Here is a 16,342-nt window from a genome sequence, read left to right on the forward strand (position 1 = left end):
CAGAATCTGCTTAGTTTTTAAATAGCTGTATTTAGATGAATAGCTGCTAAACTCATTGATCCATGGAGACGACAAAGCAGACACTTGTCTTCTATGGACATGATGTTGGAGGACTCCATGAGGGAACGCAGAGCATACGGCTCTTACCCACGCAACTCCGTCCATCTCCCTGGTACCCAGATGCACACTCGCAGGTGTAGTCTACACCTGTCGCCGGATGGCACTGAGCCGTGGTAGCGCATGTGTGACTCCCGTCATAGCAAGGATTCACTGGGGTGGGATCTGAGTCCCCTGCATGGGTAGAGAGAAAATAAAAAACAAAAGCACAATCTGGCTGTCATAAAGAGAACGGCACAGAAGAAAGAAGATCGGCAAGTCCTTGGAACTGGCTGTGGACCTGTCTGTCTGGGGCCCGCCTGGCGACCTTACTAAATTATTAATATCCAAAGCGAGGGCGGATCATCTGCGTCGCAGTTTTCGATTCCAGAATGGCTTCCCCTTGCCCACTCTGCAGACAACTAACCTTTTCTTGTTTACAGCAGGTTTGTGTCAGGGAATTAAAATATCCAACACATGGCATCCTTTTATTTAAAAGTGCTTTCATTCTATCTTCTCAGGATAATTCTCTGAGGCAGGCTGTCATTCCTTTTATTGGTAATTTTCACCGATAAGGAAAATAAGCGAGAGACATTAGAAAACTTGCCCAAGCTCACAACGCCAGGAAGTGGTACATCAAGGACTTATACCCAAAATTTCTGCCTCCTAATTGCGCAGTCTCTCACTAAGTGCACTATTCCATGGGTCAAAATTCAATTAATGAGAAAATCTTGCTTTTTAAAAAAAAATTTATAAGACCAGATAAATAGGAATGGCTTTCACAGTATTTACTCTTTAGGATTAACCTTGCCATGACTCCATCCATCCACTGGGTAGTGATGACTGTTAACATCTGAAATCTTCCCTAGAGATCTTTACTTCTAGATCGAGTGTAACAGTAATGTGTATTAAGCACTTATGTGCCTAGCACTGTTCTAAACCCATACATATACCATTCCATTAAATACTCATGTCTATAACGTGAGGAAGGTATCGTCATCATCTTCATTTTACCGCAGCACAGAGAGGTCAAGTAACCTGCCCAAGGTCACACAGCCAGAAGAGGTGGATGCATCAAAAAGCTGGGCAGTCTGGCTGCAGAGCCCACCCATGCTTTCCATCATTTTGCTACAACTACCACCAAAGGAACTTCATAAAGTCATCTAATCAAAGCCAAGAGCACAGAGATGGTGGCGCTGGAGACAGCCCCAGTTGCCCAGACTGGATGAATCCGTTAAATTTGGGCACTTCCATTTACTTCTCCGATTCCTCAGGTGTAAAATGAGAATAAAAATAATGCTTATATCTGCTAGAACTGCTGAAGAAAATAAAGAAAACCCAACTCAATGTATGTGAAAGGAAACTCCACCACAGGCCAGCCCACACAGCCCCCAGTGACTGCGTTCCTTCTTCCTCACCAGCCGGGCAGAGTTCATTCTCGCTTGAAGTTTTAGCTTCGTCTCAGTCCTGAGAATTAATTCTGACCTTAGATTCAAAAGATTGCATGAGCCCCACCCAAACCTCCCAGGCTCTACCTCAAGCCATCCCTGCTCCTAACGGGGCTCCATCTAAGTCATGATAACTAGCCTTCTGTCCCCGGGTTTCTGCCTCGACAGCCAGCTTGGTGCACAAGCCTACCTTGCCCTCCACAGCTGTCTCACTGCCCTAGAAACCAGCAGCTTGGCATCCCTAGACTTTGGCAGTACCACCTCCCCCTGGACTCCCTTTGCTTTCACTCTAGCTCACACACATCTCCCCACCCCCTGACCTCACGTGGGTGGGCCTCACCCACATAATTCCCAGTCTAGATCCAAGTGCTTGCTGCTGTCGCCTACCTCACAGATGGACTTCCCTCTAGTCCTTAGGACGCCTGGCCACTTCCCCAGTGCTAGCCCACCGCCCACGTTACGACTCTTCCAGTTTCCTCTATGGGTCTGTTGTGAATGGGGATGCCTTGGCCGAGTCCCTGATGGGACACCTTCACTTTCTGGTAAACTCCCATCATCGGTTTATAAGAGACACCATGTGTGGTCCCGCGGCGGAATATTCTCCTATCATTGATTCCCACATTATGGCCTGAAAATAAGGAGGGCCATGGGTTTACCCTCAGTTCACCTCAGTGACATTGGCTGGAGTAACGGAATCTTTGCAAGTAAACAGGACCAACAGTGGCTCTAGCATTTTTAAACCTGAGGAGCTGAAGTACGCCAGCAGAGGCCTCGCTCCCCAAATCACACAGACATCCATGGACGTCCCTCATCCCTCCCCTCTGGTTCTCTTGCCAGACGGGCCTGGGAGCACAGCACTGGGGTTGACTTGATCGTATTGCCCAAGGTCCTGAGTCAGTCCCCTGAGTGTTGCAGTTGAGAAAGACAGGGTTGCATCCTCACTGAAGGCCCCACGTGAGACAAGAACCTGATTGCCCCCCATTATTCTCTCTCCATTTTAGGACAAGGTTTTGTACCAATTCCTGACGTACCCAGTCAAAGGAAGAAGTGAGCTTTGAAATGTTTTCGTTTACAAACACTAGCGGCTTAGCCCTCACGTTCAGTACTTTGCAGTATCAAAACTTCACCGTGGCACACTCCAGCAGAGAGTAGTGAGTATACGTAATGGCAGGAGTTTACCACCCGGTGAGGCATTAAAAGAAAAAACATGCAGCACAAAAGTTGATTGGCAAACTTGGACAGGACACACTAGCGTACCTGAAATTGAGGATAAAGTGTGCGTAATTACATCATGCTGACTTAAAACAGACTTCACTGACAGCACGGCCACATCATTTGCTGAGCCCAGCGCAAAACGAAAATGTGCGACTCTTTGTTCAAAAATTATTAAGTTTCAAGATGGTGACAGCACAGCTTTAAACCAAGTGTCAACCCTTTCTGAGCCTGAGGCCCTGTGCTCAGAATTTGGTTTCCAAACGCACTATATTCAAAACCCATTTCTAAAAATGTTTGGTTATCCATTCTCTATGGCTAGTTAGCTTTTCTCCTATTATAGTAAATAAAGAAGAGCTGTATCCTTCTTAAGACATTTTCTATTTCACCCTTACCCTCCTGAACAGCTTGACTCTCTGACAGAGGATCTGGAACTAATTTACTCATTTAATCAAGAGGGGAAGAGTGGTTTTCCTTAAAGGAACAGTCCGTTCAGCTTCAATGCATGGCCCTCTGCCCAAAGGCTCCTCAGCTGGAGAGCTGAGCGGGAGAGCAAAGGCAGGAAGCGTTCCTGGATCCTGCCCTGTGAACCCACCAATACCAGCCAAGCCGCACGGGAAGCTCAAACTCTCGGGGAGGGCAGGGGGCTGACTGGAGGGTTGTGGAGGCTCTGGACACTCCTTCTAGAACCCGGGACGCTGAACCCGGAGCTCCCACGTCAGGTGGGGCAGCTGTGTTGTTTCGAGCGCATGCCAGCCAGATAAACGCTCCCTCCAGAAAAAGGCAAAGGCTCTTGAGACGATACTGCCATGCACTGCGAGGGGAAAGAAAAAAAAGGTGGTGTTTTGTTTTCCTTTTAATAAATTTTCTTCTTTCTTCCCCATTTTTCTCCTATTCGGGTAGAATGAACAGTATTGCTGTTTTCTGTAGGGGTGGATGAGCAGGGTTAAAACCCAAAGGGTAAATCCCCACGTTCCTTCTTTTAAAGTTTGGTCTATATTACGAGGCAGTCGCGGGGTCTGTGGAGTCGACGTGGAGCCGCGGTGCCGCGAGGGGGAAACAGTGGGCTCTGGAGCTGGCGTTGGGTTCGAGTCCCAGCTCAACACTTCTAGCTGTGACCAGGCAGATGACTTCATGTCTACACCGAAGTCTCTGTAAAATGAGTAATAATTCCCTTACTGGGTAGGGCTGTGGTGGGGATTAAATGAGTTAATTCACGCAAGGTACTTAGAACAGTGCTTGGCATCAGGAAGACTGTCCTTTGCTACTACTAGCACTACTACTGCTTATTATTATTATTTGACCTGGGTAGAAGGGAAAAATCATGCAACTCTAAAGGCAAATTAGCAACTTGGTACCTGCCAGTTTGCTGGCTTTCTGACCCTTTGCTACTTCTCCCTTTGGCTGTGTCTCTAGGAAAGACACACCCAGAGATCTGTCTTTTCCTTACATGATTCCAGAGTCTGAATGAGACCTTGAGGGCTGGGAGGCTCTCCTGATAAACTACTCTTCTTACAGATCAGACACCTACACCCAGCAAAGGGCTGAACTGGACATTCAAAGGTGAAGGTCATTTTCCCCTGGTGTTCTTGTTGACATCTCTCCTTGAGATCTTTTCCTTCCTTCTGAGGTCCGTGTTCCTGTAAAGTCAGCTGACATTTTTATACTGTTAATTCACTACCGTATAACCCCTTCTTCAGACACTCAATGGCTGCGCCCCCCAACCCAGTTTCTTAAAACCAAACCAACAAACCACACCAACAAGCTCAGGATTCCCGTTTCAAATCACCTCTACATCCTAGGGAGGAGCCCTGTCCTCTTACCTTAATCTCCTGTTATCATACTGCTGAAGTGACCGCTGCACATCGAGCCCAAGGAGGCTTAAGGGGCCCTCAGCTCCAGTGGTGAAGCACAGGCTCTCCAGTTACAGACTCACCTCTCTGAGGTATGGATTCTGGGCTCAGCAGTATCAATACGGAACTGAACAAGGGAAACATTCTTTCTCCTCATGTGCCTCTTCTAGGGGAAGACTGCCTACTGGTTTTGAGAATTAAAATGCTCCCTTGATCTGACAAGGTCATTTCACATCTGTAGAGTTCCCTGACTTCCCAGGCTCATCCTCTGGATTGCCTAGAACATTTTTTAAAAATTAGCATACTTTTTTAAAACAGGTTTAGGTTTACCAAAAAATTGAGCAGAAAGTACAGTTTCCATAGCTACCTCCTACCAATTTGCACAGTTTCCCCTGTTATTAATATCATGTATTAGTGTGGTACATTTGTTATAACTGATAAACCAATATTGATATATTGTTATTAACTAAAATCCATAGTTTACATTGGCATACACTCTTTGTGTGGTCCAGTTCTATAGGTTTTGACAAACGTATAATGATGTGTATCCACCACTATATTATCATACAGAATAGTTTCACTGCCCTAAAAATCCCCTGTGCTCTACCTATTCATCCCTCTCTCCCTCCCCCCGAGCCCCTGGCAACCACTGATCTACTGTCTCTACAGTTTTACCTTTTCTAGAAAGTCTAGAATCACACAGTACAAAGCCTTTTCAGACTGGCTTCTTTCACTTAATAATATGCACTTAAAGTCCCTCATGCCCTGTAGGTCCTTGATAGATCTAGAACATTTGTATCCAGAGCTTCAGTGGCCATGGCTCACGGGCCCAGCCACTCCGCAGCACGTGGGATCTTCCCGGACCGGGGCACGAACCCGTGTCCCCTGCATCGGCAGGCGGACTCTCAACCACTGCGCCACCAGGGAAGCCCGTATCCAGATTTTTAATCAAGCTTCACAGGTGAGGCTAATGATGATTGAAGTATAAGAACCACTGCTTTAGAGTTTTGTTTTTTTCCCCACAACTGTTTTTTCAAATTGATATAGTTCACATACCATGTAATTCACCCATCTAAAGTACACATTCCATGCAAATGGAAATGAAAAAACTGAAGAAACATCAAGTGCGCAATTAGTTTTTAGTATAGTCACAGAGTTGTGTAACCATCAACCACAATTAATTTTAGAACATTTTAATTTTAATCCCCCCCCCGCCAAAAAAGAAACCTTGTACCTTTTAGCAATCAACTCCCTATCCCACTATTATGCCTCCAACCTAGGCAACCACTAATCTACTTTCTGCCTCCGTAGATTTGCCTATCTGGATATTTCGCATAAGTAGAATCATGTAATATGTTATCCTTCATGACTCATTACCTTCACTTAGCAAACTCGTCCATATGGTACCATGTAACAGTGCTTCATTCCTTTTTGTTTTATGTTTACGTCTCCATGGCGTATCCTCTCCACATAGGTTTTCAAGATGCAGCATCACCCATTATAGAAGAACAACTACACTTTCATGATCATACGTTAATAATCATATTTTTAATCAGCTCCTTGGTCCTCTATATTATTTTACTCATCTTAGCAACTAAACTAACACATACAAGTACAAGAGATGCACGAGAAGTAGAAACCATCTGGACAATCTTACCAGCCATTATCCTAATTCTAATTGCCCTGCCATCATTACAAATGCTTTACATGCTGGACTACATAACACTTCCCTTACCGTAAAGACTATAGAACACCAATGATACTGAAGCTATGATATACAGACTATGAAGAATTAAATTTTGACTCCTATATAATTCCAACATCAGACCTAAAAACGGGAGAATTACGACTAGTAGAAGTAGACAACGGAGTAGTTTTACCTACAGAAATAACAATCTGAATACTAACCTCCTCAGAAGACATTTTACACTCATGAGCTGTGCTTTTACTAGGCGTAAAAACAGAGGCAATTCCAGGATGCCTAAACCAAACAACTCTCATGTCACCACGACCAGGTCTATATTACAGACAATGCTCAGAAATCTGTGGATCAAATCATAGCTTTATACCCATCGTCCTTGAACTAGTACCACTAAAATACTTTGAAAAATGATCCTCATCAATATTATAAATTCCTTAAGAAGCTAAATAGCATTCACCTTTTTAAGTTAAAGACTGGGAGTTAAAACTCCCTTTCATGATGTGCCACAATTCAACACTTCAACATGATTTATTACTATTCTATTAATAATTCTAGTCCTATTTATTGCATTCCAACTAAAAATTTCAAAATATACTTATTATTCAAATCCAGCGTTGATGTCTACCAAAGTACAAAAACAATCTACCCCTTGAGAAACAAAATGAACGAAAATCTATTTGCCTCTTTCATTGCCCCAACAATAATAGGACTTCCTATTGTTATCTTAATCATTATATTCCCAGGTATTTTATTCCTAACACCTAATCAACTAATTAACCATTGTATAATTTCAATTCAACAATGATTAGTTCAACTCACATTGAAACAAATAATAGCTATTCACAATCACAAAGGACAGACCTGAGCACTAATACTTAACATCACTTATTTATTCGATCAACAAATCTATTAGGACTATTACCACATTCATTTATACCTACTACACAACTCTCAATAATATTAATAGCAATTTATAATATTAGGAATATAATAATAATATTAGGAACAGCAGTTTCTCTATGGGCAGGAACTGTAGTTACAGGCTTTCATCACAAAACAAAAGCGTGCTTAGCTCACTTTCTACCACAAGGAACACTGGTTCCTCTTATTCCTATGCTAGCAGTCATCAAAACTATTAGCTTATTCATTCAACCAACAGCTTTAGCCATACTATTAACAGCTAACATCAGAGCAGGACCCCTATTGATTCATTTAATTGGAAGAGTGACTCTAGCATTGCTGAGTATTAGCACCACCACAGCTCTCATTACATTTCCTATCCTCGTCTTACTTACTATCCTCAAATTCACCATTGCAATAATTCTAGTTTATGCATTTAGCTTACTAGCAAATCTTTACCTACATGACAATACATAATGTCCCACCAAACTCATGCATATCACATAGTAAATCCCAGTCCCTGACCCCTTACAGGAGCTCTCTCAGCCCTTCTAACAACAGCAGACCTAATTATATGATTTCACTTCAACATTATTATTAGCACTAGGCCTACTAACTAATACCTTATCAATAGATCAGTGATGACAAGACATCATCTGAGAAAGTACTTTTCAAGGCCATCATACACCAAGTGTTCAAAAAGGACTTTGATATGGAATAATCCTATTTATTATTTCAGAAGTCCTCTTTTTACCAGTTTCTTTTTGAGCCTTCTACCACTCATGCCTTGCCCCTACACCTGAACTAGGGGGATGCTGACCACCAACAGGCATCCGTCCTCTAAATCCATTAGAAGTAACACTTCTTAATACCTCCGTATTATCAGCCTCTGGGGTATCCACTATCTGACCTCACCACAGCCTCATAGAAGGAAACTGAAAACACATACTCCAAGGTCTTCTTAACACAGTCGCCCTAGGCGTTTATTTCACATTTCTGCAGGCCTCAGAATATTACGAAACATCCTTTACAATTTCAGATGGGGTATACAGGTCAACGTTCTTCATAGCTACAGGATTCCACAGACTGCGTGTAACTATTGGCTCTTCCTTACCGTCTGCTTCTTACATCAATTAAAATATCACTTCACGGGGCTTCCCTGGTGGCGCAGTGGTTGAGAGTCCGCCTGCCGATGCAGGGGACACGGGTTCGTGCCCCGGTCCGGAAAGATCCCACATGCCGCGGAGCGGCTGGGCCCGTGAGCCATGGCCGCTGAGCCTGCGTGTCCGGAGCCTGTGCTCCGTAACGGGAGAGGCCACAACAGTGAGAGGCCCGCGTACCGCAAAAACAAACAAACAAACAAAAAAAACATCACTTCACATCTAACCACCATTTCGGCTTCAAAGCCACTGCCTGATATTGACATTCTGTAGATGGAGTATGACTATTCCTTTACGTACCCATTTATTGATGAGGATCTTATTATTTTAGTATTAAATAGTACAATTGACTTACAATCAATTGGCTTCAGTAGAATCCGAAAAAGAATAACTCTAATATCGACATTAATTACAAACATAGCACTAGCCTCACTACTTGTATTTATCACATTCTGACTTCCCCAATTAAATATTTACACAGAAGAAACAAGTCCTTATGAGTGCGGATTTGACCTTATAGGATCAGCACGTCTACCTTTTTCCATACAATTTTTCCTGGTAGCCATTATATTCCTCCTTTTTGATTTAGAAATTGCTCATTTACCCCCTACCCGGAGCATCTCAGACAAATAATCTAAAAACAATACTCATTATAGCTTTATTCCTAATTTTATTACTAGCAATAAGCCTAGCCTAATGAATGAACCCAAAAAGGACTAGAATGAACTCAGTATGGTAATTAAACGAAATGATTTCAGCTCATTAGATTATGATTAAGTTCATAATTACCAAGTGCTTTTAGTGTATATAATTATTATAACATTTACAGTATGTCTTATAGAATTATTAATATATGGATCTCACCTAATATCTTCACTATCATGCCTTGAAGGCATAATATTATCACTATTCATTATAGCAACGCTGGTAACCCTAAATACACATTTTGCCCTAGCCAGCATAACACCAATTGTTCTGCTAGTGTTCTCAGCTCGAGAAGCCACACTCGGACTATCCCTACGAGTAACAGTATCAAACACATACGGCACTGATTATGTACAAAATCTTAATCTCCTCCAATGTTAAAAGTTATTATTCCTACAAGTATACTAATACTACTAACATAATTATCAAAGAACAACATAATCTGAATTAATACCACAGTCCATAGCTTATTAGTCTCATAGCCTTTTTCTTCTTAATCAATTTAATGACAATAGCCTCAACTTTTCACTAATTCTTTTTCCCCAGCTCATTAGCACCATTATTAATTTTAACAACATGACTCTTACCATAATTAACAGCCAGCCAATTTCACCTACCTCAAAGAATCATTAACTCGAAAAAAATTATATATTACCATGCTAAGTACATGACAAATATTCCTAATTATAAAATTCACTGCCACAGAATTAATCTTATTTTATATTTTATTTGAAGCAGTACTAGTTCCAACACTTAGTATCATTACCCGATGGGGTAATCAAACAGAATGTCTTAACACAGGACTTTATTTCTTATTTTATACACTAGTAGGATCACTTCCACTCTTAGTAGCACTAATACATATTCAAAATGTCACAGGCTCACTAAATTTTCTAATACTTCAATATCGAACACAGGCAATAGCCAACTCCTGATCCAACATTTTCATATGACTAGCATGTATGATAGTCTCTATAGTAAAAATGCTCAACGGCCTTCACCTTTGATTACCTGAAGCACATGTAGAAGCCCCCATTGTAGGATCCACAGTCCTCGCAGCCGTACTACTAAAACTCAGAGGCTATGGTATATTGAGAATTACAACAATACTAAACCCACTAGTATATTTCAGAACATACACTTTTCTCATACTCTCCTTATGAGGAATAATCATAACTAGTTCAATTTGTTTATGCCAAACAGATCTAAAATCACCTATAGCGTATTCTTCCGACAGTCACATAGCACTTTATTGTAGTCATTCTTATCCAAACACCTTGAAGTTATATCGGGGCCACTGCTCTAATAATTGCCCACTGCCTCACATCATCCATATTATTCTGCCTAGCAGATTCAAATTACAAACGAATTTACAGCAGAACAATAATTGTAGCCCAAGGTCTACAAACATTCCTCCCAATACCAGCATGATGACTACTAGCAAGCTTAACAAACCTAGCTCCACCCCCTAACTATCAATCTAATTGGAGGACTCTTTGTAGTAGTAACATCCTTTCCATGATCAAATATCACCATTATCCTCATAGGAATTAACATAGTAATTACCACCTTATACTCACTATACATATTAATCATAACAAAATGAGGCAAATATACCCACCATCATTCACATGAGAAAATGCTCTCATAACCCCTTCACATTTTACGTCTTACTCCTATCGTTAAACCCCAAAATCATTTTAGGGCCCTTGTACTATAAATATAGTTTCAAAAAAACACTAGATTGTGCATCTAGTAACAGAAGACTAAATATTTTTATTTACTGAAAAAGTATGCAAAAATTGCTAATTCATGCTTCCATATCTAACAGTATGACTTTTTCAAACTTTTAAAGGATAGCTATCCATTGGTCTTAGGAACCAAAACATTGGTGCAACTCCAAATAAAAGTAATAAACTTATTTACCTCTTTCACACTAGTTATACTATTTATACTAACGATACCAATTACAATAACAAACACCAACATCTACAAAATAACACATATCCATCCTTTGTAAAAAAACCACTATCTCATATGCTTTTATCACCAGCTTAATTCCAACAATAATATTCATTCATACAGGTCAAGAGATAATTATCTTAAACTGACATTGAATTACTATCCAAACCCTTAAATTACCACTTAGCTTCAAAACAGACTATTTCTCAATATTTGTGCCAGTAGCATTATTTGTCACATGATCTATTATGGAATTTTCAATGTGATACATGCACTCAGATGCTCACATGAATCAATTCTTTAAATACTCCTTTTTCTTATCACAATACTAATTCTTATCACTGTTAACAATCTTTTACAACTTTTCATTGGGTGAGAAGGAGTCGGAATTGTATCTTTTCTACTTATCAGGGGACGATATGGACAAGCAGATGCAAATACAGCCGCTCTCCAAGCAATTTTATATAATCGCATTGGAGACATTGGACTTATTTATCAACAGCATGATTTCTATTTAATTTAAACTCATGAGACATACAACAAATCTTTATACTTAACCAAAATCACTCAAACCTACCTCTAACAGGACTTGTGTTGGCTGCAGCTGGAAAATCCACCCAATTTGGCCTCCAGCCATTCCCTCAGCAATAGAAGGCCCTCCTCCCGTTTCAGCTCTATTCACTCAAGCACAAGAGTTATAGCAGGTATTTTCCTACTTATCTGCTTTTACCCTTTAACAGAGAATAAATGTACCCAAACAATAACATTATGTCTGGATAAACATAACTACATTATTTACAGCAACATGTGCTCTCACCCAAAATGACATCAAAAAAATTGTTGCCTTCTCTACTTCAAGCCAATTAGGCCTTATAATAGTAACAATCGGTATTAACCAACCTTATCTAGCATTTCTCCATGTTTGCACACATGCCTTTTCCAAGGCCATCCTGTTTATATGCTCTGGCTCCATTATTCATAGCCTACATGATGAACAAGACATTCGAAAGATAGGAGGTTTATTTAAAGCAATACCTTTTACCACAGCGGCCCTCATTATTGGAAGTCTCTCACTGACAGGAATACCGTTCCTCACAGGTTTCTACTCTAAAGAACTAATTATCGACACTGCTAACACGTTGTACACCAACGCCTGAGCCCAGCAAATAACTCTCGTCACCACATCCCTTACAGCTGTCTATGGCACTCGCATTATTTTCTTCGCACCATTAGGACAACCTCACTTTTCTACTTTAATGAAAATAACCCACTGCTAATCAATTCTGTTAAACGTTTATTAGCTGTAAGTATCTTTGCTGGATTCATTACCTCCAGCAAAATTCCCCCAATGACAATCCCACAAATAACAATACCTGATTACCTGAAGCTAACTGCCTTTGCTGTGACCATCCTAGGTTTTATTCTGGTATTTGAAATCAGCCCCACTACACAAAACTTAAAATTTAAATATCCCTCAAATTTCTTCAAATTTTCCAACCTCTTAGGCATTTCCCATTATACACCGCTTCCCACCATACTTAAATTTATCAACGAGTCAAAAATCAGCATCATGTCTCCTAGATTTAATCTGACTAGAAAGCATCTTACCCAAAACGACTTCCCTTATTCAAATAAAATTTTCTATACTAGTGTCAGACCAAAAAGGCCTAATCAAACTATATTTTCTTTCATTCCTCATTACCCTTGCCCTAAGCATAATTCTATTTAATTACCATGAGTAACCTCTATAATAGCCACAACACCAATAAGTAAAGATCAACCAGTAACAATTACCAATTAAGAACCATAGCGATACAACACTGCAATTCCTATAGGCTCTTCACAAAAAAACCCAAAATCACCTGTATCATAAATTACCCAGAGTCCCCTAGTCCATTAAATTTAAATACAATCTCCACTTCCTCATCCTTTAAAACAAAGAATACTATTGAAAATTCTATCATCAACCCTGAAAGAAATATACCTAGAACAGTCTTATTAGAGACTCAAACTTCAGGATACTTCTCAGTGGCTATAGCTGTCATATAACCAAATACTACTAATATTCCCCCTAAATAAATAAAAAATACTATTAAACCCCCAAGTGAACCACCAAAATTCAACACAATCCCACAACCAACACCACCACCTACAATCAATTCAAGTCCATCATAAATAGGTGAAGGTTTTGAAGAAAAGCCCACAAAACTAATTACAAAAATAGTACCTAAAATAAATACAATGTATATTATCCTTATTCTTACATGGAATCTAACCATGGCCAATGAAATCAAAAATCATCATTTTAATTCAACTATAAGAACACTAATGACCAACATCCGAAAATCACACCCATTAATAAAAATTATTAACAATGCAATTATTGACCTCCCAGCTCCATCAAACATTTCATCATGTTGAAATTTTGGTTCCCTTCTGGGCATTTTGTTTAGTTCTACAAATCTTGACAGGTTTATTCCTAGCAATACATTATACATCAGACACAATAACTACTTTTTCGTAAGTAACACATGTCTGCTGAGATGTAAACTATGGATGAATTATCTGATATCTACATGCAAATTCTTTGCTTATTTATTCATGTAGGACAAGGCTTATATTATGGATCCTATACCTTTTTAGAAACATGAAGCATTGGAATCATTATTTACAGTCATAGCTACAGCATTCATAGGCTACGTCTTACCCTGAGGACAAATATCATTCTGAGGGGCAACAGTTATTACTAATCTCCTTTCAGCAATTCCATATATTGGCACAAGCCCTGTCGAATGAATCTGAGGTGGATTTTCAGTAGATAAAGCAACTCTTACACGATTCTTCACCTTCCATTTTATTCTCCCATTTATCATTGCAGCACTAGCAGCTGTCCACTTACTATTCCTTCACAAAACAGGATCTAATAACCCCACTGGAATCTCAACTGATATAGACAAAATCCCATTTCACCCCTACTGTACAATCAAAGATATCCTAGATGCCTTACTGCTAATTCTAATACTAATAATATTAGTGCTATTTTCACCCGACTTACCAGGAACTCAGACAACAACACCCCAGCAGACCTTCTCAACACACCACCTCATATCAAGCCAGAGTGATAATTTTCTATTTGCATATGCAATTCTACGATCAATTCCTAATAAATTAGGAGTAATGGCCTTAATCTTTTCAATCTTAATTCTAGCATTTATCCCAATGCTTCACACATCCAAACAACGAAGCATAACATTTCGACCTCTCAGTCAATGCGTATTTTGAGTACTAGTAGCAGACCTATTAACACTAACGTGAATTGGAGGACAACCCACAGAGCACCCCTTCATTATTATCGGACAACTAGCATCCATTCTATATTTCTTTTTAATTCTAGTACTAATGCCAGTAACTAGCATCACTGAAAATAATCTCCTAAAATGAAGAGTCTTTGTAGTATCAATATATCTATTACCCTGGTCTTGTAAACCAGGGAAAGAGAATAACACATCTCCCTAAGACTCAAGGAAGAAGCTCCAGCTCCACCATCAGCACCCAAAGCTGAAATTCTATTTAAACTATTCCCTGAAGATTTGTTATGGGACATTTACAAGATTACTAAGTACAATCTTAGTATTAAAATAACCTCTTTTTACCATAAATTCCATGTACTTCATGCATAATGTGTATTACATTAATAAGTACATGTACATATCATACATAATACATGATATGTATAATCGTACATTATTTACCCCATGCTTATAAGCATGTACATTACATAGTACATATTATTGATTGTACACAGTACATTAAGTCAAACCAATTCTAGTCAACATACATATCATACCCACTAGATCACGAGCTCAATCAGCAAAGCTGCGTGAAACTATCAACCCCACTTAGCAGGTGTCCCTCTTCTTCCTCTGGGCCCATAACTTGTGAGGGTTTCTATTAATGAACTTTATCAGACATCTGGTTCTTCAGGACCATCTCACCTAAAATCACCCACTCTTTCCTCTTAAATAAGACATCTCGATGGACTAATGACTAATCAGCCCATGCTTACACATAACTATGGTTTTATGCATTTGGTATTTTTTAATTTTTATAGGGATGCTGGGACTCAGCTATGGCCACGTGAGGTCTTAACACAGTCAAATAAACTGTAGTTGGACTTTAATTGAATATTATTTACCAACATCATCAACCATAAGGTGTTATTCAGTCAACGGCTATAGGACATAAGGAAATTACACACACATACATATACATACACATACACATTGAACAGGTAAATAACCTGTTTAACAAGCCCTCCTTACGCCCCACTAAATCCCATATTCTACATGCCCACAATGCCCTGTCAAACCCCCCAAACAAGGCAAAAACATATAAATACATAGAATTTAGTTAATTTATCCAACAAACATAAACAATGCTCAAAATAGGATATACCTAGAAAATAAACCCTAATCGTACCAATGAATTACTTAGATATCTACCATTTATATAGACAGGCATCTCCCTAGATCTATGGACCATTTTTATCAAAATTTTAATACTAAATCTAGCATAAATCATACAACTATATACATGTTATTTCACAATATAAACACAACTTGTTAATGTAGCTTAAACCCTAAAGCAAGACACTAAAAGTGCCTAGATGAATTTATCAACTCCATAAACACCGAGGTTTGGTCCCAGCCTTTCTATTAGTTTTGTTTTTTTTTTTTTTTTTTTTTTGCGGTACGCGGGCCTCTCACTGTTGTGGCCTCTCCCTTTGCGGAGCACAGGCTCCAGACGCGCAGGCTCAGCGGCCATGGCTCACAGGCCCAGCTGCTCTGCGGCATGTGGGATCTTCCCAGACTGGGGCACGAACCCGTGTCCCCTGCATTGGCAGGCGGACTCTCAACCACTGCGCCACCAGGGAAGCCCTCTATTAGTTTTTAATAAAATTACACATGCAAGCATCTGAGCCCCAGTGAGAATGCCCTCTAAATCCTTAAAAGGACCTGGCGTCAAGTACACTGAGACTAGTAGCTCATAACACCTTGCTTAACCACACATCCACAGGAAACAGCAGTGATTAAAATTAAGCCATAAACAAAAGTTCGACTAAGTTATATTAACTAGGGTTGGTAAATTTCGAGCCAGCCACCACGATCAAACGATTAACCCAAATTAATAGAAATTCAGTGGAAAGCGTGTTAAAGAGTAACGTAAAGTTAAATTTTAATTAAGCTGTAAAAAGCCATAGCTAAAATAAAAATAGACTACGAAAGTGACTTTAGTATTTCCTAA

General features: G+C 39.8%; 1 protein-coding gene and 1 pseudogene across 2 annotated transcripts in view; one reads left to right on the forward strand and one right to left on the reverse strand.

Moving 5' to 3' along the window:
- NID2 (nidogen 2) overlaps positions 1 to 16,342 on the reverse strand; it is a 79,364-nt gene that overhangs the window by 20,993 nt on the left and 42,029 nt on the right. For both annotated transcript variants that reach the window (XM_033416247.2, XM_049706297.1), the window contains exon 9: positions 148 to 291. In XM_033416247.2, coding sequence (XP_033272138.1) covers positions 148 to 291 — 144 coding nt within the window. The remainder of the gene's footprint in view (positions 1 to 147; positions 292 to 16,342) is intronic.
- Positions 6,822 to 7,881, forward strand: LOC117198695 (ATP synthase subunit a-like; annotated as a pseudogene).

This window comes from Orcinus orca, chromosome 2, assembly GCF_937001465.1.
Source record: "Orcinus orca chromosome 2, mOrcOrc1.1, whole genome shotgun sequence".
Classification (NCBI taxonomy): domain Eukaryota; kingdom Metazoa; phylum Chordata; class Mammalia; order Artiodactyla; family Delphinidae; genus Orcinus; species Orcinus orca.